Source organism: Anopheles aquasalis, chromosome 2, assembly GCF_943734665.1.
Source record: "Anopheles aquasalis chromosome 2, idAnoAquaMG_Q_19, whole genome shotgun sequence".
NCBI classification, from domain to species: domain Eukaryota; kingdom Metazoa; phylum Arthropoda; class Insecta; order Diptera; family Culicidae; genus Anopheles; species Anopheles aquasalis.
In genome coordinates, this window is record NC_064877.1 from 10,067,375 (window position 1) to 10,092,500 (window position 25,126).

The window sequence follows — 25,126 nt, forward strand, 5'->3', positions numbered from 1 at the left end:
ATTGTATCCAGCGGGTAATTAGATTTGCCTCCGCTGGCGTCTTTTTTCGGGCGTTACCGCTTGGTCGCAGCAAGGAACCCCGTGATATCGTGTGCTGGCCATCACTACGCTACGTGCTCGGTAATGCGACGCCGGCACAGCTTTCGCACGCAGACTTTTCCCTTTTTTGTGCTTTCTTCTCTCTTCAGTGCTCCGGTGACGAGCGAATGGAGCGAACCGGAGCGGTGGTGACTATTTGTGGCCTTGGTCACTCGCTGGAAAGGTTCGAGCGATGGCGATGCATTCGAATCTATGGAAAGACCATTACTTTACCAGCTGAAATATGACATTCTACCTGCAGCTTACGTTGCAGAAAGAGCTGGCACTGGTTGGTGACCAACAATCTCGCCACTTTATATGATATTCCGGGAGGTGGCCAACACCCAACATAAATCCTCTTCATCCCAGGGTCTGTCAGCTCCGTGGAGTGAATGCAGAGTAAAGCAAAATTCATTACAACCGATCACACGATGCCAGCGAACCTGCAGAACGTGATGCGAATGCTCTCGATGCTGGTTTTTTTTTCACTATCCTGTATCCGAATCCTCAGAAGGTCATTGCGGTGACAACCAGCACCAGTCGCTCAGATGCTCACTTTCACCTGTTCGCTCGACAAGGGTTTCATTTAATTATCGAACCTTTACACGGCACTGTTATCGTGGATAGATTCACCGAAACACCGGGACACACCGGGAGTCTGAGCGTTCCGTGGTGCGATAGATGATTCCGCGAATCCATCACTGGTTCGGTAACAAACGCGAGTTCGCGGACATTCCCTGCATTAAGTGCGCAACAGTAATCGTCGAGATCGATGGTGTCCGTGATGGTGGTCCGGTTGGCATTTTCCCCCCTCTTTTTTTCGGTCCTCTGGTAAAGGCCTCACAGGACCAGAGCAGCACCGCCAGAACGAAACCGCAAAGCTTACGGTCGCACCACGGTGCTTTCGATGAAGTGTTTTCGGGAGCCATTATTGTGCGTGGAATGTGGGCACCAACATCCGAGCCAACACACTGAGCACATTGAAACGATACTTCACTTCACTTTGCTGCTCTGCTTTCGTCAACCAACCAGGAGGGTTGCGATGCCGATGCTCGCTCACTAATTGGGGCGACCATTCCCAGGTGAAGCTTTTCATCCGGATTTTGTGTTTTTTTTTTTTTTTTGCGCAACCCGGGAAACTCTGCTCTGGCTCACTGCACCGGTAACCGACAGAATGAACGGGCAACGGAACGCAACGCCTGGTGATGTCCGCAACCATTCCTCGCCATCATTTTTTTCGAATGCATTTTCCACGCAATTTCGGGAAGGATTTATCGAGCTTTTTGTTTTTCAGCGTTTTTTTTCGATTTTCGGTGTCGGGAGTGTTTGCTCTTTCGTGACGGCCACGGATCTAGTGTTGGCCATTTTTGAGCAAACCGTTTCCGAATTGACTATTGACATCGCTGTCGTTCCTGACCGTGACTGTGAGCGCATAGAATGAAAACGATCAAAACCAACGATTCGAGGTCACAAAGTGGGGCTTAAAAGGGGGACAGAAAATCGATTCTACGCCTCCACAAAATAGAGTCCAAGAGAGCAGGTCTGGATTGCCTTTTACGCCACAAAAATGGACACCCTTAAAGAAGAGAAATGGCGATTGCGGGGACATTACAGTTGTTCTCCTGCTTTCCCATCAGGTGTTTCATCAAAGAACCTCATTCTTATGCTTCACAGTAAACGAGTGCATGTATGTGTTGTATGTGTGTCCCCAGTAGTGTACGCTTTTGGGCGTGTTTCGCGTGAGTAAAATGCATCCGCAAGTGGGCTGAGACGTGGTCGGTGGCAGTGAGACAAACGACAAACGCGGTACGATAGTCGCGGCTGTGAGACGGTGGTGGTGGAGTTGCTGTTAGTGACGTGAATGCAAGTGCGAGTGTACATGTGGTGACGCGGTGCGTTGAGCGGATGGCCACCGGTCAGCAGTCCAGTGAGCAATCCTGCGGCTCAATGCCCGGGAGTCGCGTCCATCGTCCTCGTTGGTAATTTAGGTGGTTCGCGGGTGTGAATTGTGGCCGGAAAATTGAAGTTCATCCCGTGTGGTGCTCGTGGTTTTAAGGGGAGTGGTCAGTCAGTTAGTGGCAACACGTCAGCAACACGCAACCGAGTTTTGTGTCGAGACCGGAGCCTACCACCGCGCAACGCAAGTGACGAGTTGACGTGCGCGAGCTTCTATCAGCCTCAATTCTCAACGAGAATCCAAAGCGATTGTTTGTGGGTGCGTGAGTGTGAAGGAGAGTGTGAGATAGGTGCAGAGGAAGAGAGAGAGAGAGAGAGAGTGAGTAGGAAAATTGTGCTTCGAAATGGAATTGCGGAAAGGATCTCAATCAGCGGCGCTGTTGGTGCCATTGCTGATGCTCCTCGTCGGCGGCAGAGTGCTGCGAGTACGAGGCGAAGGATTTAAAACAGGTAAGCAACACAGGGTTTATGATTTAAATCTTAGCCAACTGGGCCTCATGAACATGATAAGCTGGAACAGACTATTTCTCGTGGGTTTGTGAGTTCATTAGGAGTTCCTCAGGTAGAGGGCCTCTCTTGTTCCTCCTCGATATTGATAAACAAGTTCCTCTCGAGATTCTCCAGTTCCTTGTGACTTATTTTTAAACTTTCACCGACCTGTTTCCTGTTGTTAATAAGTTCTTCTTTTGCCTTACGATACGTTTAGATTTTAATAATAAAAATCTGTGTTTGGAGCACCTTTGAGGCTACTCCCCTATGATAAATTAATCAACATAATGGCAATCATAAAGCCCTAAGCCCTCATAGCAGCTCACACTAGCAGCAGCTACAATCAATATGATCCAAAGTTCTCACCCTCCCCATTCCCCCAAAACAGGGCGGGTTAAAGTGAATACTTTTGTCGGCTTATTTGTGCGACTGTGAATTACAAAATGGTACACCACGATCCGGTTTCCGGTTTCCTGTTTTCACCGCCCGTTCGTTCGTTCGCTCGGCGGTCCCGGGAAATGTTGATTTATGAATTCACTTCAATGTTGCTGGCACGGACTGCCTCAGCCCGATGCGGCAAACGCATGAATAATTTAGCTCAACAAATGTGTACCTCAGTCCTCCCCATCACCCGATTCGAAATCGGAACCAATTTGCAACCAAACCAACCAACCGGCCAACAGCTGCAACCTAATGGCCCGGCCATTTGCCAGCCATTTTGCTACGCACTTCTCGTGTACACCAGCGTGCCAGCCAGCACGCCAGCCAGTTCACATCTTTGCTGCAGCTGGTGCTGGTGGGTCAAGGTGATGGATTGGCCCCAGGGACCAACCGTACATACGCGTACGCATCGAGGCAGCTGGTCCCAGAGAAAAAAAAACTAGAGAAAAAAATGATCCAAAATCATAGAGACGAACCCAGAGGCCATGGGCGAACCGAGAAGCGTCCCTTTTATCGATGACATTTATCGGCCAACCCCCCGCTCCGTCGGTGGCCAACCAGCGGTTATCCTCGGAACTCGGGTTTTTCACGCAACCAATCGACGGATCCACGCGAGGAATGGTTTGTAATAAAGCCGTTATGAATATTAAACAAGCCCGAAGTCATCGAACTGAACACTGGCCGGAACAGTGGTGGATAGCGATATCGTGATAAGAAAGAAGATAGCGAGATAGAACGGCGAACGACGACGAGGACGACAACGACGTCGACCATTCCGTGCCTCCGAAGAGTTTCGCAAGAGTTTGACCGGCATGGCACGCGCTCGCTCGGCCATAAGAAGATGACAGATTTCCTTTTCTTCTCCTTTGCTCTTTCCCCTGCACCGATTTAGTGGACAGTTGCCGAGGTTTTGGCTTTTTCGTTCGTTTTTTTTCTCCTTTTTCAATTTCGTTTTTTCCTCTCACTTTGCTATTCGATTTCAATCACCGTTTTTTGTGTCCGAGCTGTCCTTTCTTTGGAGGGAAGTAAGCGAGAAAGGAAATCGAAGATTTTGTTCGAAGAGCCAGCCAGCAACACATCATCCGGTCGGCCACTTCCGTTCGGTTAGCTCGAGTTTGATCTAAATTCGTTTCTCGCTCGCTCGAACCTACAGCTCCGTCGATCGAATCCGTGGCGGGGAAATGGGGGACGTTATAGGGCTGCCACGAGCATTGCGTGCGTCAGCCAGCCAGCCCACCAACCAACCACCCAATCCCTCAGTGGATCAAAGGGAGGATGGGTGGCGAAGGCAAACAAATTTCGTCTTTGATAAACAAAACTTTTGCTCCTTTCTTTTTTTTTTTCGTCGAGCGGGGCGCTTTGACTTTTCCTCCTTTTCTCCGATTTACCCCAGGTTCGTGTGTTTTCTTTTCCGTTTTGGGTTGGGCGGTGAACCATTCGCGTGCATTAGGATTCGCCGAGACTGACGCGATGCCAGTGTGCGCCCCCGTGGTGCGGCCACGATTCGATAATTGATTCCGATAAGCGAAATTGATATTTTCCCTGGCCGATATTGACTTTGGCGTTTGGCAAACGGGTGGGCCCAAGGGCCTCGATTGACGACAACGACGATGACGACGACGACGAAGGCGATGTCAACAGAACGATGTGGATGATGACGCTTTGGAGGGATACCGAAAAAAAAAACGGTGGAGCAGCCTTGGAAGCAGCAGAGGCCAATGAAGTCATTTGGTTCGGGGCAAATCATGGTGAAACCACGAGGACGCACCGTTAAAGAGTGGCTTGGCCGATTGGAGGACGATTGAAATCGACCAATTTCCAAATGGCCATTCGTTTTATGAGATGCCCTACCCGCCACGGATTTTCTGTTTGAATTTGTTCCAAGCTCCCTCCAACGAGAAGCTCCCCTGTAGTGATAGGAATTTGATGGCGAGTCCGAGTCGACAATCGAATTCTCTTCAAATACAACGCCGGTTTTTGACAGTTTTTGGGCCGTTTACCAACAATCGTGCTCCTGCTGTGTTACTGCTGGTGGTATTGGTGAATCAAAGATCAAAGCAGCGCTAAGAGCATTTCAACAAAAACCGATTTTTCCTACCCAGAATCTGGAACGCCTTAATCCCGGATACTGGACCGTAGATCCAGGAAGCGAGCGCGTAAATCGGATTGCAAGTCTAGGGAGTTCCGATGGGTCGGACCATCGGCCAGGATTCGTCGAAGGTCCCGGGCGGTGTTTCTCGGTACTCACTCACCGGTGGTACTGTATCGAGCTCGGGTTCGAGTCGATGCACGGATGTCAAGTGCTCCCCAGGTGCCCTCTTTGTTGGATCGATGATTCTGTTGGTGGCGTTGGGGCGTGTTGTGTTTGTAACGGCACCGGTGTGCCATCGATGTTTGTTTCATCTGGCCAGCAGGATCGGTCACTTTGCTGTTGGCCGTTCGTTAACCTTCTGCGTGGAGGTCTCGCGAGGGATTTCCACGGTAGCAGCAGCAAGCAATCCGATAAAGACACGCGGTCTCCGATATGGTGCTCCGATTGGTAAACAAGATCGAATCGCATTTAACATTAAACAGCGTTCGGGGAATTCGAATGCGAAGGGAATGTAGCCCACAGCCCGCGAACAGTTGAACTTGAGCTCGATGGACACCGTCTGGTTTTCGCTTTCAACCAAACGTTCACTGCACTGCATGCTGCTTGATGCCATTGGTATCGATTCATGCATCTCCATCTTAATAACATCAAGGTACGTCACTCTGACATGCAAACGGTAAGACTGTGCCTATCCTGACGACACCGTACGGAGTGAGGTGAACCGCCAGTCAAAGTGAAGTGAACATGGCAAGCGAAAGAAGCAGAGAGCTCTCTGCGTGTCTGCCTAGAACCACATCGTAAAAATAGGGATCGTTGGGGAAAAAAGTGAAAAGTCAACTCGGTTACAACTTACTTGAGTTTCTCTCTTTCTTTTTTATCGTTCACTCGTACCTCGCTCGCTGATGGCGGTCTCTGTAGCTCGACAAAACCTAAAACGATCAACATGGCATGCAGTGACATCGAGTGAAGGGAAGCAGCACGGCTTGGCGCTTCAAACAACGCACCCCACACACGGTGTCTCTACACCAGAATGGAAGGCAAAGCACAAATCATGCACTTACGGTTCCAGTGTCACGTTTATGTGCATCATAAACTCGGCCAAACATTGGCACCGTTCACGCGCATCACACGCCAATGCAGCTGGTGTGTTGCAGTCCACCGGCGGTGACGAGACCGCCGTCCTCGGTCTCACAAAAGCAAAGAAACATCTTAAAAAGGAAGACGAGAAAATAAGCTTTCAATTAAGTGGGGGCGAAAGTCGGGGGCTTGGTTGTAAATGAAGCTTATTATCATAAGCAACGACCGTTGGATGTGTCACTTGAGCGAGAACGTGCTGCGAGAACATCATCATCGTCGGTGGCATCGCGTGGTATGTGTGCATCGTAGAGATGAGACTCGTGTTGGGTTATCCTTCGGAGAAAGTGCCACCTCATCACGCTGTACGAACGAATGGTGTGGTGCTGCAACAACAACAGCAACCAGAAGAAAAAAGCCGCGCCGAACAAAATGGTGTGAAAGAGGCAACTTACTACACGTGAGGGTGTGAGTGGTGACATGTGACGAAGCAAGATAACATGGCGCGCCAGGAGTGCCGAAAGCCCCGTTCGAGTTGGCTTGTCGACAATCAACAAGCATCGAACGCGACGAGGGTCTTGGTCGCAGTCCGCATCCTTCTCGTGGGTGGCCGGTTCAAGATAAACATTTTATGAGAATGCGCCTCCATTGCGCCAGCGAGACCGCACTGCCACTCGATCGAGACACCGAAATGAAATACAAATGGGCATGTGGGAGGCCGGAGGAGAACGGTTCCGTCCCACTCCAACCTCCTCGCACACTCGAAACACGATGAGATACCAAATGTAGTGCTGAAAGTGACATTGGCTCGCACCGTGTATGTGTGTCTAGTGTTTTCTGTGTTTTATTTTCCCTTTTTTTCCCCATGCATGCATGTTTGTTGCCATCTTCCTAGATAGGAACTAGTGCCAGGGAGCCTCCTGCTGTCTAGTAAAACGCCAAAAAAAAAAGAAGCGAAAAATGATGATAGCGCGTCGAGTGGCAGTGAAGCGAAGCTAGAAAAGCCCATAAAAAAGCACCATTTCGAGGCATCAAATCCTGGCGAAAGCAAATGACGACAGCACGAGGGGGTTGGGGGGGGGGGGGGCTCCCCTTCGCAACGACGACCAACGAAGTAGAGGCAAATGAACGAACGAACGAAAGGACGGACGGAGGAGAAAAAATGAGTCTCATAAGCAATGTTTATGTTGTTCTTCTATACCACTGGCCAACAGTGCCAACGGGGCTTGTCGACACCCTTGTGTTCCTAGACCACCCAACGCCTCGTGTCCGCCAGGGCTTTCGCTTTGATGTATTCGTATCCTTTGGCGGCTATTCGTCGTCACCATCATCGTCGTCCTCGTCGTCGTTGTCGTTGTCGGTGGCGCTGTGGTGGATAGAAAGTAGTGTAACAGTGTGTTGCCGTTCGCTTATCGTCTTGGCTGTTGCTTTGGTGCTCCCTTGACCCCTTCACTGCTTGAGGTCGAGGCTCTCCACAACCTCTCCCTCTCTGCCGTTGACTTTCCCTTTTTCGCCTTCAACCCGCTTGAGGGTCAGCAAAAAGCGAGTGTTTGGCTTTCCCTTATCTCACCCCTAAACCTCCCCCCGCATTTGCCCTTCAATTTTATCTCACTCGTCCCATTCGGTTGGCAAGCCAAACAGCGATTTTTTTTATGTTTCACTAGGTGGCCCTCCAAAAAAATGTAGAAATAAGGAAAAAAAGGAAACGAAATGGAAACAAAAAGTGTGTTTATGTATCGGAGGGCTTTGCCACTCGGACGATTTTTTGATACGTATCCCACTGGACTGGACGTGGAAAGATGGCCGAGCAGAAGGCAGATGGAAAGCGGATCAGCGTTCCAACCTTAGCCCCGGCCCCGTGACACTGGCCCCCCATGACTGGCGATGACAGTTATGGGGCAGAAGAAAAGAAAAAAGAAGATTAATAACGAATTTGTTATACATTTATGACGACGACGAGGGCGACGGCCAAGAGGACGACCGAACTGGGGCCGATGGTAACGATCCGTTTGATCTTCACCGTCCGTTCGCCTGCGGGTCGATGGTATTATCATAAACTGCTGCCTGGTGTTACACCCTAAAGGAAGGACGGAAGGTGCTGAAAGGCAAGCAAAGGGAAGATCGATATGCCAACACTTCGAATTAATGACTTCTTTTCCGCGAGGCTTACTAAATGACACTGAACTCACCGTACACATTACCTTGTCATCGGTTGACGCGCAGGTTCATAATCGACGCCGCACCCTAGATGGACCGGGCGCATCAGCTGAGTTCTATTATGGATGCTCTGATCATCTCAGAGGTGCCCCAGATATCTGTTCTGTCTATACCGCGACCAACCAGCCACCTAATTTGAAATCGTTGTGTCGGAGTAAAGTATTGGAAAAATCAATTTCCGATGACAATTAAAGTGCAGAAACGGCAAAACTCTGGCTCGGCCGGAGCAGCGGAAAATTCGACAAAACGAATTGTGAGGTTATGTGGCCTCGGCGATGAAACGGACCCCGTGGAGGACTCGATTTTCCTGAGTGAAACGAACCTTTCGGGTAGGATTTAGTAGAGGCCCCTGGGGATGTGGTGGGCGAGGTATAGGGCGGATATTGATTTTCCTCGGAGTATGCTCACGGCCTTCACCCGGCAAACAAGAGCGAGGATCCCAGTGAGTGATGGTGTGATGAAGGGGTGGTGGTGCACAAGAATAATTTATTTGAACATTGTATGTGTGCGTTTTGGTATGTGCGTCCGGCGGTTGGTTGAACGTCGCGATCTGGATGATTGAGGTACCCGACAGAAGCGAGAAGGCCCAGTGTCGCGGACGCCCGGCCAGTGGAAGAGTGGATCCGCATTTTTTCGCTTCGCTTTATCCGCACTCAGGTGGAAATTGAAAGCAAACAACACCCCCGCTTCGCTTCGTGGTGCGCTGGTGCGTTTATGTTGATTTTCGCTCGTTTCGCCGTTGATCCGCGAGAAGAAGATGAAAAAAAGCCTGGTAAGGGAGGGGTTACCGGTGGGATGATAAAGGATTTCATCACCATCTCGCCCGGAAGGACATCAATGTTGGGCTTTCTCTTTCCTTCTCCTTCTGTCCACGACCACGATGCCCTAAGGCTTGATCCCTCCGGTTTGTGAAGCGACGAAGTAACAACATCTGATGCTTTTCGTCCGGAGGTGGCCGGTCGTGGCTTAGACAATTTCCGGTCTGAACCCTCTCCACCCCTCCGGTGGTCGTGACGGGCACTCTTTTCCAAAATTAGAACCAAGCCTTTCGCCGCTGGCGGATCATTTCGCTGGAGCAAGGTTTGAGGCTTTTTCCCTGATTTTCATTGTGATCGTGCGAGATAGCCGTCGGCGATGTTTGAGGATTTTTTTCGTCGCCTTTTTTTTTATTTTCCTTTTTCTGTCAAATCTGATCGCCGGGAAAAACAGTTTCCCCTTTAATGTCAAATTGCATGCCCCCATCCCGCCGGGCGTGAGGTCAACTGCCTTGTTGCTGCTGCCTTGTGAAATTAATCTTTCTGTCCCGTCGGGTTTTGGGTCCGATGATCCAATTGGAGGGAAGGCTGGGCTTCAAAGCGTGAGCATCATCAGCGAGCGAGTGATGTTTGGTGTTTTCCTCATCTGGGGGAACTGGGAGCTAAGGGAGTTCGTGGATAAAGGTTTATCGTGGAAGATGCGCAGCTCCATTTCAGAGGATGAGGTCTCTTTTCGTAAAAACGGGAACGGTGACATCATTTCACGCCGCAATCAAAGTGATTAGCATCCTTTCGGGAGCAAAAACCTTAACCTGGATGTTATTCGATGGAGTCGCGTAGGGAAAGCAAAAGGCATGACGATGGTTTGACGGAGATCTACTCAGTTTTGTCTTATTTGTGTCGTTACGTTCCTTCATGCTACGTGATCGCGAATTTGTATTAGAATTTTTGTGTTTAATGGAATCTTAAAAACATGTTGTTTAGCATATTTCCAGTGGTGAGATGATACAGAAAAGAGGTGAGGAAAATTCACACATTTCATTCTCCACTCATTGCATCTTCAACGTACTAAGCAATCGAAGAGAAACTTCAAACACCAAGAGAGACTTACGCGCTCTTAATTAAACTCTTGATTTGTCGATTTGTAGCACTGCAGGAGGTTTAACACAGCCACAGAAGTATCTCGCGAATTGTTCAATAGCATGGTCGCGTTTAAGTTCATGAAAGCACCAAGTTGCGCTCATTAGCGATCACGGTCCGCAAATCGTCGGCCAGGAAATGAGCTTCTCGCTCGGTCAGCTCGCACTCGCTGTCTGTGGAATCATCGCAATCGCATTAGTGTTTATGTATTGCTTCCGCCATAAGCGCAGATTAAACATCCGCCGGACGCGCGAGGGTGCGATGAATTAGAATAAATTAAGCAAGTCCCCCCACAGGGCAGTCCAGCTGTCCCGTTGACCACCTCCATGACGCATTCCGGCACGCAGTTTTTGCACACATTCCTGCTCCTGCTGAGTGACAGCCAACTTGGGGTGCAAACAGTAGCATTAATTCGTTTAAAATGACGCCTCCGAATCCCCGCTAACGAAGCGGCCCTGCTGCTCTGCATCGTGTCAGTCGAGGCGTACCTGAACCTTCTTCCTGCATCTCAGCACGGGCGCTCAACGCTCGAACAAAAGCTCTTTAAACAATCTCCTTCCGGGCAGGCAGCGAGCAGACGTTTGCAGACGAAGCACAGCTCCGGACCTTCTGCGAGAGGTTCTGTGGTTATATAATTATTTACTCCCATTCACCACCTGCACCGTCCGGGCGCAAGCGAGTCCTTATTTGACTTCCCGAGACCCGAGGGCCGCAGTGCACTAGTCCCGTTTACCGTGCCGGGCAGGGGGAAGGGGGGAGCTTAACTATAGAACTCTCGCGAGAAATCTGGCGACAAACAGTACACTCTCCTCCGATCCCGGGCCTAACCTAGACGGCCTATAGGCTTATGCGCCAGGAACGGCGAACAGCCGGCACAATCACCCTCGGTGCACTTGGCAACAGAAGCAGCAGCAGCAGCAGCTGGTGGTGGTGGTGGTGCTAAATTGAAGCTCATTATTTTCATTCACTTGAAGGAGCATTCTAATTTCGCAACGCAGAGCCGACGGAAAAGCGGCCGGATTTCCGCAATCGCACACACAAGTGTGAGTGAGGCCGGGAAGTGGAGCGAAGCGAGACGAAACGACGAGACGAAGTGAAGCGATGCGTCGTTAAATGCGTTTGCCTTTGCGGGGAAAATGTGAAGGAAGAACGTCAGATGCTGCTACTGCTCCTGACTACTGCTGGTAGTGCTGCTGCTGCTGCTCGGGGATTTCGGACTTACGTCCTGATGGATTCCGGATCTCGTGATCCAATATCCTGACAAATGAGGTTCCTGAGGCTAGTGTGTGTCTCCGTGTGTCTTACAACAAGTTCAATTCGTCGACACAAGTTTAACACGAAGATGGCTGCACGTACTCGAACGTATCCTTGAGACATCGTTGAGAAAAGAGAGAGAAAGAGAGAATTGCTCTGGGAGCTTCGGATCGTTATCATGTCCGTTCGTAAACTCCCAAAGTCTCTGGGATCTTTAGAATGAAGTAAGTCCCCGGGGCCGTTTGCTGGCGCTGCTCCGAAGAGCTACAGAAGCTCACCTGGTAGAAGGGCGCGGCTCATACGCGGTCTTCGTAAACGATAGTGTGGCCATCTGAAGACGGGCGTCTGGTTTGGTTAATATTTAATTTCTAATACATTTAAAATTCCAACCCCTTCAAAAAGCAAGCAGGCTTATGGCACGCACAAAGACACGCAGGTGTTGACTAAGGTCGTTGGTACGCACCTTCCACCTTGCCCTTTCTTAAAGGGTTTCCGCTCGATGTTACGCTCGCTGAGACAAGAAGGGAGATGTTCGAGCAGCAAATGGTTTCAACAAGCTTCGGTTGAAGCCCGGGTGTGGTTAACGAAGATGTACGAGTGACTGGAGTGGTGGTTCCGTTGAGGAGTCTCTTCCCTTTCCAACGTTTCCTCTTCTCGCTACCAGAGTCTTTAACAATTCAGCGAACAACGTATCTTCATTATCAACCGTCTTCCCCTGCTGGCAACCAACCAACCAACCAGCGACCGTTTTCCCATGTGAAAACATGGCAGGTTCCGACCGACGACAGGTCGACACCGTTGTCGTCGTCGTCGTTGTTGTCGAGGAGGAAGAAGAAGCAGCAGCCAGAGATCCTGGAACGAAATCTCAACCACAACAGCGCTCCACTCCTAGACACTAAACACTCAAGTCTTCTACTCACTCTATGCGCGACCCCGGGCCTCCGATTCAGAGACGAAAATAAATCAAAAACTTTCGCCACTCTGCCGCCATCACCGACGTCGCCACTACCGGGACTCATTTTCATCCATCCGTGGAAAGTTCCGGTGATGAGAGAATCGTTTGCTTCTGCGGCGTGGGGGGGGGGGGGGAGGGGGGAGGGCAAATAGTTTCGAAGATGATGGACGCACCGTCGTCGTCGTCGTCGTCGTCGTCGAGCGCTCGCGTCTCAGACAAGTTTGTCTTAATCTCGGTCGGATTTTTCTTCCCGAAAGATTTGAGCAAACTTCGGGAATAGACCGTGGTGGTGGCAGCCGTGGAGCACCCCTTCCAATAGACGTGTGATGGTTTGAGGGTTGGTTGTTGATGATGGCATAGTTTCGCAGCGCTGATAGTAAGATGGCAGCGAAAGTTGTTAAGTACGCTACGAACTAACGATCGACAACGGGATTCTCGACGCGGTTCTCAACCTTCAGAGACATGTGCACGTCTTTGAGCCGGGGATGCTCTTGACATCAACCTCATTGACGGTATTCGGAATACGGTAACGGTTCGGTTCGGTGATGCTTGATGTGACACAAGGACAACTGGCAACTTATGGCAATTAGTCCGACGTCGCAACAACGCACAAAGAGCATCACTTTAAGAGATCGCGAGAGAGAGAGAACATTGTCCTCGATCGTCCTACGAGATCCTCTACTTCAGAGAGGGAGCGAGACTTTGTTGTTCTACAGCTTAGAGTAAAGTAAAAGCTTTAAAAGTTCTTGAATTGTTACGGAACTATTAGCCGTGGGTGGCTGAGCTGGTGTCAAGTGACTGCAATTTGCACCTTCATTTCACTCGCTTTTTGCTAAAGTATTTGAGCCGTAGTGCCACCATGGACCATGTCCGTAGGAACTCCCTTGTGGCTATTGAACGAGGTTTCGACACCGATGACGACGACGAAGGTGACTAGCCATTGTCACCTTCCACCGGGGGTGTTGGTGTCACCTTTCACTCGATCGATCGATCGATGGAGGTGTTCGAAGTGAACCAGCAGCGAAGTGAAACTTTTCCGAAACATGACTCACATCGACCAAGGACCGTGTGTGTTCTCGGCATTTTTTCTTCTCTTTTTACTTTTCGGGTGGAAAAAAAACGTCGAGCAAAGGAAAGACAGACGGGATACAGTGGGTTCGTTTCATCTCCGTATCCCACACCCGTTTCGAAAAATACAAAACCCTCGTTCGTTCCCACGAGACGGCTAAAATCTTGATGTTGCCTACGGTACTCTTGCACCTGGCCAAGAGGCTCCCCCAACAACAAAACACTCAAAACAATGAACCCTCGATAGCGATTCGCACGCCATTGCCATTTCACAGACCATGGAAACAGATAATACACCCGTGACCGTGGGTTGGGATTTAAAGCGGAAACACTCCGCCGCCGTTTGGGCGGTGAACCCCCGTTACTACCCCCTTACTTCGGATCCTGTGGGCTTTCCACTTTTTCCAACAAATTTCCCGCCCCCAAGTACATTGTTCGTGTCATGTGGATGTGTGCGATTGTCGGTGAGTTTCCACAAAAAAGCCAACGAAACCACGAACCACCGTGGAAGGGTTGAGGAAGGTGGATGATGGAACCACGTGGAGTGTGGATTAATGGTTGCCAGATCCCAGCAACGGGAGGCGGATGTCCTCATTTCATTTGTTCCTGTTTTCCCCTCCCATTCCACCCTCTCCGACCTGGTGTGGGTATTACAACACCGGATACGACCGAGCATATGTGCCGAGGGTCTTCAGTGCCCGGCCAGTTGACCCACAAATGCGTCCGTCGTGTAAGATAACACTGCAGTGCGGCAGGCTTTTGGTACAGAGCCCGTTCGGGGTGAATCTGACGCTGACCATTCTGCTGCCGAGTGGCCACGGTCCCGTCCTCGCAGCGGACAATGCCGTTCTGCAGATACGTCCGAGTGCATCCGGCTATAAAAGCAGAGCAGGCGGTTGGCGGTTCCCTGGTGTGTTATAAATTTATCCTCCCCAATCGCCCAAACAACACAGCGTGAACAGAGAGAGAGAGAGAGAGAGAGAGAGAGAGAGAGAGAGAGAGAGAAAGAGAGAGGGATAGAGGTGACGATAAAAAGGGGTTCTTTTTGCGAGCTTCGCCAGCTCACCAGCTCCAAGTTACAAGTCGGCAATGTCGCAATGAGCGCCACGCGGTTCGGGGATTGACCACCACCGGAACCAGTCGGAAGCCGGTAGATCAATGGCTCATCCTGGATCGAGCAGAAGAGGAGTCGACTCGCTGCCGGAATCGGACACTGGGCCAGAAGAAGAAGTGGATTTGTCATTAGCTCTCGCTGCCGCCTCGTTGGCATGGCCATGTCGTCCGATTAATTTGGATCCGTGGCAGTCCGCGAACGGAAGGGTGGTGCGAGCAGGCGCAGGTCGTCCGTAATTACCGGAAACGATGGAACAACCACAAGGGCATATCAACAGGGTTGATCTCGTGGTCTTTTTTTTTTTGTTTCTTCGGAGCGAATGGAACCATGTCCCGAACAGGGATGGATCGAGGTGAAAGCCCTCGGAATGCTTTCGTGATTAGAATCTTCTGGCTGTGGGGGAGAGCTGGAGAAGCAGAAGGGGTTGTGGATGGGACCGGCCCCCCCGGGGGGGGCCAAGATTTGTCACGTAGCTCATATAAAATAATTAACTTTTTTATGACCTCACCTCTCGGTGGTCCCTGATATCTCGGTCGTGGTGAGTCGACTCACCCTCCATCCGGGCCATCTTGTTGATGAGCTGCTGCTGCTGATGCTGCTGCTGCGTGTCGTAGCCAGCCGGGGACAGGATGATTCCCATTGTGGCTTGTGAGGTTTTTGGGGCCAGCTGGCAGTTGACAGATGGTGTCTACCTCCCCCTGCAGCATCTGGGGCGGCGTCGGCAGCACGTGATGGATGCTGGATGCCGGGAAAATGGATAATCCCCGACAATCACGGCATGTGGCTTTGCCCGTTTCGGCCCCCCCTGGCAGGACGGGGTGGATTCGGATCCTGGATCTCGTGGTCTTAGAACCCTCCCGATCCCCCTTTTCCCCTCTGTCCTTGTACCGGATCCGTTATCACGAACCCCTTTTTGTCGGCTAAACTCAGTGAATGGACGGACGTGTACGTGCCACCGGTGGGGCGTGGGGGGGGGGGGGGGGGGTAGATGGTACCCAATTAGGGTTAAATTATGCAGCAGCCTCCGAGAACCACTCGAAACCGACCGACAGACACGTGTGCGTGCGTGCTCGCTCGTTCTCTTTTAAAGATGCTCGTCCGGCAGCGCTCGTGAGCCAGTTCGTGGTGCGTGATGGCCTTTAATGGCCGATAGGACGAGAAAGAGAGGTTAATCGGTGAAGGCGAAGGCGTCTGCTTTGCATAACCGATAGCCGTTGTCATTTGACCAACACATGTGGGCGCTGTGGTTGGAATATTAAAAATGGTTAATTGGAAATCCATCGAGTCGAGTTCTGGTGACACTTGGCCGAGTTGATGCCGAACGTTGGCCAGGACCTGTGACAGACATGTTTCCATTAAAGGGAAACAGAAGGCTCGTGGTTGTTCATTGCATTAACCAAAGTCTTCGTATGAGGGAACATTTGAAATGCAGCTAATCGATTGGAATACTATTTAGCATTAAGAGTGTTTAAACTATAAAAAGTTCACGAAAATGGAGAGATTTCGTCACGAAGGACAGTATACAGACTATTAGAACTGTCACACATCTTTGCGATGTTTCTGTGCACTTGAATTAAAGTATCTCATGATTGACGTTGCTCAAATTTAATGTTTGACTAAATTTCCAATTAGTCAGAAAGATGTATGGATCCATATTATTTCGATTAATTTGTACCACGCTTTAGCTCTTTATAAAAAAAAAGGCAATCGATTTTGTATTACTTTTCTGTTATAGGTTTCTAACATGATATGATGACGATTCCATTGACTTTAATCTACAATGAACTTGAAGCGGAGTGCCAAGAAGCAACAGTTTCCATCGAACGCCTCCTGCAACACTTCACGCAGAACGCCCGTAGAAGCATTCTTTTCACCTCAGAATCGATCTTGTTTTGTTCTGACAGCTTCGCCACTACGTCGCTCGAAGAACATTATAAACATGCTGCATTGTTTTTTCCGTGCTTCCGGAAAAGCTCATTGCATTGATCCGTTGGTTTTTGTTTGCTGCGGCAAGAACACAGCTGGTGGTTGATTGAAGTGCTAACCTCTGCCATCGCCCCGAACCAGAATGGATGAGGTTTCGGTGCGCCTTTGGATTAGCAAATGCACTGCTGCTGCTGCTGCTGCTGCACCGGTGAAGTGAAACTCACAAGTGAAATCGAGCAAAAAACTCAAACACTCAATCGAGATCGGTTGTGAGTTGCTTGCGAGGAGTTCGTTTTGCTTCTCCTCATGTGACTCGAGACGGTTCCGCTGGATTTTTTTTTTATTGATTTCGCCGGATCTCCCCTTTTCAAAATCAACTTCTTCTGCATTTTTGCTGCACCTACTGGTCCCGGCAACCTTATCCTGGCGATGAGGCCGCGTTTTTCGACTATCCCACGCTACGCTCCGTTTATCCAGCGTACAGTGCGGCTATGCTGGCAGCAATTAGAAACACTTATTTTCCAACCCGTTACCCTTCCGTGCTGCTGTTGCTGTTGGCCAGCAGCTCAACATACATACACACTCCAAGCACCACTTCATCGGCATCCGGAAAGGCCAAACAAAGTTCTTGCAGCAAAAGTTCCTCCGCTAACCGTTTCTGACATGCAATAAATTATCCTCCGGCCAGGGGCACTCGAAAATGGGTTCCCGTTTAGCCTTAGCTTCCATGAATCGGGATTCTCCGAGGAAAGGCAGTCGCGTGGGAACAAACATTGCAGCACCTTGCCACCCAAGGGGGAGACCAACAACAACGGTGACCATTAGTGGCCGCGCTATAACCGTGATCCACTTCTTGGAGAGTGAAACCCGGTGTACGCCGAAGTGCAATTATGTTGCTACCCTCCGGCTCCCTTCGATAGTAAGTGCCGCAATGCCCGAACCACCCAACCAACCACCCAACCGGTGTGCAATTATAGTTGGATATTAATAATGGCGTTTGCCACCATCCTTTACCGCGGATAGCAGAGCTCAGCTGGAGTGTTGAAGCTGGAGGTGAATGAAAAGCAAGCGATTTAAAGGCATTAACTGCAAAGTACAGCACAGAGCATACAAACAACATGTGTGTAGAGTGCATTTTTCATCCAACAGCTGGGATTGGTCAGTAGTCACGATACAGTTCGTTTGTCTTGGTCATTTTCTTTCTTACAAGACATTCGCGTTTTTGCGCTATGTTCAAAACAAGGGAAGATATCTAGCGATGAGAGGTACGTACGGTTCGGCTAGTCAGACCCTTTATTTACTAATGGCGAGATCAGAATCCGGAGCTGCTGTGTAGCATTTGGTGTACTGGGATGGAGTTCAATTAAAGCAACGCAAGCCACCACGCTTGGCTGCTCTTGAGATGCCGTTAATGTTATGTTGTTCTCGTTAAAGTTTTTTTAACATATATTTAAGGACGGACGAGCCGTATGTTTCTCCTTAAGGGTTCCTCGAGGAACATTCTTTCCTTTTAGGTTGATTTTTTTACATGTTTTTCCTAAATATCGATACATTAAGGAATATTGTGACAAAAATTCGTTTGAAGCTCGTTTCGAGACTTGGTTTAGAGCTTTTTCACATCTTTAATGTTCATGTTGATGTTTTCCTCTTCTTATTGATATTTGTTTTAATCCAGCCCCACGATTAACAATTTACATTGGAAACCTCCTGTTATAAATAGCATGGCGTAGAAGTGCGTTACTAGTGCGAAGCGCAGTGAGCGACAATTGGCAGGTGAGCAGGGCGAAGCTTAGCAAAAAGATAAATGGCGCGCATCCAGCATCACTAGTCTCTTTTTGCACTAGACAGAGAAGAATAAACACTAGATGTGTGGTGCTATTACCTACCGACAAATTGTGTTTCTAGTGATTCATTTACGGTGAAAAAGACTCTTTTCGTCACCTCCCTTTTCAATTTGATACAGAAAAACCATCGCTAACTAGATCATCTTGGTGTTTTTTTCTGACCTAGAACGTGCCAATTAGCGTCACTTTTTCTCCGTTGCACAAACCATGATTCCAATGCACGAGTTGTAAGCTAAAATGTAGACTGTTGGGAAAAATAGGTAACTTTTTTTAAAAAGCTGCTGAGTTGCTGTGGACCACTTCACCGCGGAATGACAGTCGAGATGTCATGCTAATTAGACGGAGAGCATAATTTAGTTATTGTGAGTCGGCATGCATCCGTCTGAAAGACATCCCAGAAAGACCTCCAAGAAGAGTTCAAGCATCGGGCACGCTTTCTGTGCTTTCCATTCACGTGTACCTCCCTGTCCTTCGGCCTTGGCTCATCATCGTTAAGCGAATGCAGGCACGTCAAACAACTGCACATGCATGGCGTGTCTCGAGCTAACGAGCCTAAGCCACTTGCGAGCAACATTGCACCTCGCGTAGAGTGCCGGTACCTCGGTAGGCAGCGAGCCATTTCATCGACCATCGTCATCGACACGGTCACCGAGGGTGGTCCCTCTTTTAAGGGGCCTTTGGTGGCCACCAAATTGTAGGCATTTTTTTTTCTTCTATGAAAAGCCAGTCACGACAGTCGGACGGACCGAGCGCTAACGAACCACTTGAGTGTCAGCCGCCAGAGCGGCCACCGGAGAAACAAATGAAGGATTCATCGAGGCGAGGCGAAGCAACGGATCCGGTACGACTGACAAGTGAAGTGAGGCTTCCCGTTATCGGAGCGACCCCACAAAAGAGCAGCCGGCAGGTATTGCCTGCCCAAGTGCTTCACATCCACCGCTGCGATGCTTTTGTGCATTGCGTTTGGCTGCAACATAAAAATGCTTTCGAGCTTCGCGTTCGCTCTTCCATTGCATGCACGCGACTTTGCGATGCGGTCAATGGTGGGCGCAATTCAGCGCGTCAAGTGTGGCCTCATCCTCGGGCTCGCTGCAAAATGATGTGCATGATGCATAAATAACCGACTGCAGCAAACGACCGAACGACCAACCGAGTGACTGAAGAGTGGAACCAAGGGAAGGCGAATCGCCGACGCTATAAAGTACATTTCAATTTCACTTGACGTCCGACACGCCAACCGGGAACCCTCTTTGCCATGTGTGTATGTTTGTGTTTGGCCTAAAATTCACGTCACAAAGTTGGAATCTCAAATTCAACGAGTCAACGACTGAGCGAATGAGTTTGTTGTGAGCAGCACCGCGATGCCGGCCCCAGCTACGGGCGGAATGTCTCTGGGTTTATTTTTTCATACAAAAATCGTGTTTTTGCGTTCATCCCTTCAACCAAGGGGTGGCCGTCGAGGCAGTCAGTCTGCTTCCTTCTAATCCTTCTGTCGCTTCACTCTCACTCCCTTTTTCTGAGTTGAGAGTTGACTGCGACTCCAACGTTGGAATCAAAAAGGAAACGAAAGAACAACCCTCTCTTCTCTTCCATCCCTTCGTTTGTCTTGCTGGAGATAGTTTAGGTGTATGCCTGTGTCTGTGTGCGGAAATTCCCTAACATTCCGCATCCTCCAGCGAACAAGCAAATCGATGTCGTCAAGAGTGCGCGAACAACATACTGGGAGGTGTGGCTAGTGAAGCGGAGAAAGGTAGACGCATCCCTGGTTGGGACCATCCGCCGCAATCAAGCAAACTGTAAATCAAATTTGGCAACGAGAAGAATGATTGCCTGCCAGGTGATGGTGCTCGGTGCAGCTTGCTACCAGCGCTAACACGACGCCTAGTCCCGTGTCGAGCGTTGCAGTGGCAGCATAATCGAGACCATGATTCCGGAGCTGTTTCCGACATCCTACGTGTTAGGGTCTGGTGTGCCCAAGGTTGGACGAGCGATTTAAAGAAACATTAATCATGGAACCAGGGAGAGAGAGAGAGAGAGAGAGAGAGAGAGAGAGAGAGAGAGAGCGAGAGAGCGAATGCCGTTTTTCTTCTGTCGTGAGGCGGATGATTCGGTTTGTTGAATCGTTTTTGATTTCATTGGCATCTTTGTACGGTTTTGATAAAAGGATCTATCATCCTACCGACCACTCCGAGAGGGGTAAAGTGAAGAAAGAAATAGAGATAATGTTGAAACGAATATGAATAATTGATACGCAACATCCACCAGTAACGATGACATCGAATCAACTATTAAAAAAAACACGAAACAGTCATTTTGCAATCCAATACGCTTTCCCAAATGGTGTATCGTCGCATCGTTGATGCTTTTAGCGAGTAAAATCAAGATCTACTGAATGGTTTAAACCATCTTTTATCGCTGGTCACTTTAATTTCGGAATCTCTTTTCGGTCACAGCCTCTCAAGGAGTGACAGTGTCAGGAGGATTTCCTTTTTTCGACAAAATTGCACCAAAAAACTCCATAAAAGCTTTGCTGCGGTGCACTGTCCCCCTAGCCCCGGGGGGCAATTGGAACCACAAATGTTCACGTACACGGAGATGCTGTTTTGGGGCTTCTGCTGCTGCTTCGGGGACGGGGTTTGTTATCATTCCTGTCATTTTTATCAAAGCAATCAGCGTTCGTATGTGGTTTTGCCAAAAATCCCCGGGTTCTGCCTGGTCCTCTTTCCCCTAGTAGAGGGTTTCACGATTCGGTTTTAGCGGTTTCCCAGGACCACACTGCTCCAACACTCCTGCTTCCAGCCATTCGTGGTCTGTGGTTTCTGCTTTCCTCTACGTTTGAAAGGGAGTCCCGAGATTGGGGTGAGTGAGCCACGATGGCCGATCTAGTCTAGGCCACGAGTGTGCTACAAAAATACTCGACTCAGGATGGCAAGAACCAACGACCAACGTTGCGCTGCGACAGAAGGAAGCTTTTAGCTGGACAGAAGGGGGCCTAGCGGTCCATTGCACGCTCGACACTCAAACGCTTTTCGTTCGCTTCTTCGTACCTTCGTTCAGTGGTGCTACCAGACGAGAGAAGGCGGACATTTGTGTAGCAGGAATGGCAGCAGCAGCAGCACCACCACCAAGGACTCGAGCACCACGGTTTTTATTCGCCATTTGATTCCGAGTGTCCCAAATTCGTGCTCTACGATAGTCTAGTGTCCCAGTGTGACGCGCAGACTCGAATGTTCATTGTCGAAACGTGCGACTCACGGGAAAACCGCAAACAGTCCACGACGACATCGGTCACTGACCGACAGAGGGATGGTTCTAAGGTACGCCCAGCGGGGAGGGCATTAACAAAACGCTTTGTTATCAACAGTATACCCGATTCTAGCCGGATGGATCATCAAGTGGTGATGTCGCCTGTTTTGGGAGAAATTTCTTTTGCTGAAAAGGATGAAAGAGAACTAGCTTGAGTGCTGGTGGTATGAGTGGTTTAGCTTTTTCATAAACATTCGAATGCAACTGTATTTGGGAAATACATTTTGTCAATAAAGAATATATTCTTGGAAAGCTCCATAGTTCTTTAATGTTACTTTAAATGGAAGAGATCAACCGAGCTGTTAAACGACGCTACAGAGATGATTTCTGTTCTTAAACGTAGACGCAAGGATGAACATTTTTCAACCTCCTCTGAAAAATATGTTGTGCTATTTCTGACGCAATGTTGTTCGTATTTGCTTGTGAATCCTGGAGCATTGCAGTGGTCGCAAAAAACGAAGAGAACCGGACGTCGAGTGAACAAGCGAGCTGAGAAGCCCTTTATGTTTTTTGGCCAGGAAGACACTAAGCCTTCCTAGTTGGTCAAACATATCACAGAGGCACAATGGAAACAGTTCATCCACATGGGCAATAGAAGACTATGGTAGAGCGGACGGACTAGCTCTCCAGTCAGACAGACAAATATCAACATCAGAGGTCAGGTCTACGCCTCAGGTCCTACGATAGTGGATACTCAGTGCACGTAAATGCCTTGCCCTTCTGGGAGAAAATGGGGTTTAGTACAGAAGTTAGAGTCCTGGTTTTTGCTTCATTATTTACCTTCGGTGGCCGTACGATTGTGTTTCTTCAATCAAAGTAGAAAAGTGAAAATGGTGACCGCAAATGGCACCCAACGAACCCGCCGTTCTTATCTTTGCGAATACGAAGTACTTTTTATGCAAAGACTTTCCCTCAGAAGGGATGCCTTATCCATTTCTAATTGCGGTTACTGGAGCTGAACTTGCAGTGACTCACATCGAATGCGAGTCCTTCAGCATTACTCACTCAACAGCCAGATTCAACTGCTGTCAATCTCACGATCTTAGCTGGAGCTTGCCGGGAAGGTTAAGTGAAAACAAACATTGAGCATAACATAATCATCCACTTGAGCCACTTAGCGTGCAATACAACAACAATGTGTAATCATCATCACAACCAACCGGGAGAACCCACGATAAACCGATTAATCAAAACCCGACCGGACCCGACCGTTCGTGGCGCTGAGGTATCCCTTTTTCCTTTGCTTCCTGTCCTTCGCTCTGCAAAATTTGGGATCCGGAGTTCCGGATGTCCTTTATCGCCACGCGGAATGGTTCAGTGAGGCAGAAAATTATGATGCTTCAATTCTCGTATCTGGCCCTTTCCTTTTTATTTTTTAATCTGATTCGCGACCAAGTGATATCTTCGCATCAAGAACGATTTGCTGATCTTTTAAAAAAAAAGTACAAAATGCTTTAAAAATGCCATAAAATATATCTTTAAATCATTTCGCAAAATTATCTAACCATCAAGCTGAAGCTAATGGCTGCCAATAGTTATTTATTCGAAGTCAAATTCGATATTCACGCAGGCGGGCCATTAAAGTACCGCAAAAGCACTTTTGACCTCGTCAAGTACCTTCTTGCCGTGCGTATTAGGTACCCATTCATCTGTTCCTTTTCTTCGCTTTACCCATTTCCCGTGTATAATTCAATTCCAAACAAACCATTTTCCAAAACCAAACCCTCACCGACGAATTGACGGCGAACGACGAATATCTTGCAAACATCTTCGCGACCCAAGGAACCATGAAAGGCCGTCCTCCATCTGCTCGAGAGCAGTTGATGAAATTGCACAGCCGACCGAAGCTCGACGGTTTGTGGCCCACACCAGGGAGCGAAATCGGATCGGGAGAGGTACCCTAACCATCCGGAAATGCCACGACATGGATGGAAAGGAAATTGAAGATAAATTTTGAATCAAGGAAGTCACGGTAGAATTACGTTGTCGTCGTCGTCGTCGTCCTCGGCAGAGTGACTGTGAGGATGACGGGATGGTCTCTACTGGCGATTGCTATCATCAGACCAAGGACCGGCAGGAGCTTGCTGGCTAGCCAACGGAGGCAGATAAGAAGCACGCCCGGCGAAATGCAGAGTGAAATTCAACAAAAATATTAGACAATTTCCTTCAAACGATGCCCCCCGACGCACCATTCCGGTTGGCCTACACACTCTGTTTGCCTTTGCCTGTTATTTAACTTTTGTTAGAACTGCGATGATGCCAAGGGAAGTCTCAACAAACGTCGCTTGGCCCTCTCCGCCATTACCATTCATTTCGGGAGCGAATATTACGGGACACAAATATTGAATAATGTACCCTCCCTGGCTTCCGACTCACGTCCGCTCGTCCGTGATTGGAGGGTGAAGATCAGTTCACCAACGGTGAAGTGGAGACGAACAGTCTCTTACAGCTTTTGTACGGAATGAAATGTTATCCGAATCAGTATACCAAACCGTAGACCTGGAGAGACTCAAAAGACGCACAGCAATGACTCAGTATAGGCCTTAGGAAGCAACTTTAAATGATTGTGATTAAAGCACTTCAAATGTTTAAGCATTATTTTGAAGGGTGCACAATGACAAAAGCAGTGAAGTGCGATCTGAATGGATAAGTTGCAGCTCCTACGCTTCTCGTAAAGATGAATTCTTTTCGTGCCTTCTCCAGTTGTGTGCACTCAGCAACATCAAAAGATAAGTACGTACTACTTCCGAGAACATGGCCCCAAAAGAAAGATTAAAACTTTTCTTAAAATAAGATCAATATCTGCTGCCTTGCCTTGGATGGGCTGGTTGCACGATTCGCCTTCAAAACAACAATCCAACAGACGTTGGCGAGCCGGTTGGCCGGTGCTGGGCAGTACCGTTGGATCAATCACGCTTCAAAACCGTTGACGAAGAAGAACAGCTTACCTTCGGCCTTCGTCAAAAGCGTGCGCTGCTGGCAATCGATATCGAGGCCTCTTGTTTTGTTATTGTTTCATCGTAATCCCTCCCTTCACAATGGCCACCAGGTCGGGAACGGATATCGCACGGTTTCCACAGCGGATCGTCCTGCGTCCAGAACCTTTCCCAAGAATTGGCTCCGAGCGTGTCTCAAGGTTCGCTTCTTGGGATCCTTAGGGTGTGAGGATTCACAGTCGGTTTCCTGCTGCTGATCCCTTTTGTTTATAAATTCCGGTCCGACGCAAGGTGGAATATGAAGGCATCTGCAGCATCCTCAGCAAGAAACACTGCGGATACGTTCGCTTCCCTCTTCTTTGGTTGAAACATTTTGCAGCAACATCTCCAGCAAAGCGAAGCTTCCTTGCAGTCCCCCTTTATGTACCCACCACGAGGCAGCAAAATCAATCAGCATCATAAATCTAAAATATCCACTGAC

The 25,126-nt window shown here is 49.1% G+C and overlaps 1 protein-coding gene across 1 annotated transcript in view; it reads left to right on the top strand.

Moving 5' to 3' along the window:
• The first annotated feature begins 2,384 nt into the window (after positions 1 to 2,384).
• LOC126581432 (hemicentin-1) overlaps positions 2,385 to 25,126 on the top strand; it is a 161,108-nt gene continuing 138,366 nt past the window's right edge. The window contains exon 1 of the mRNA XM_050245088.1: positions 2,385 to 2,484. Coding sequence (XP_050101045.1) covers positions 2,430 to 2,484 — 55 coding nt within the window. The 5' untranslated portion in view covers positions 2,385 to 2,429. The remainder of the gene's footprint in view (positions 2,485 to 25,126) is intronic.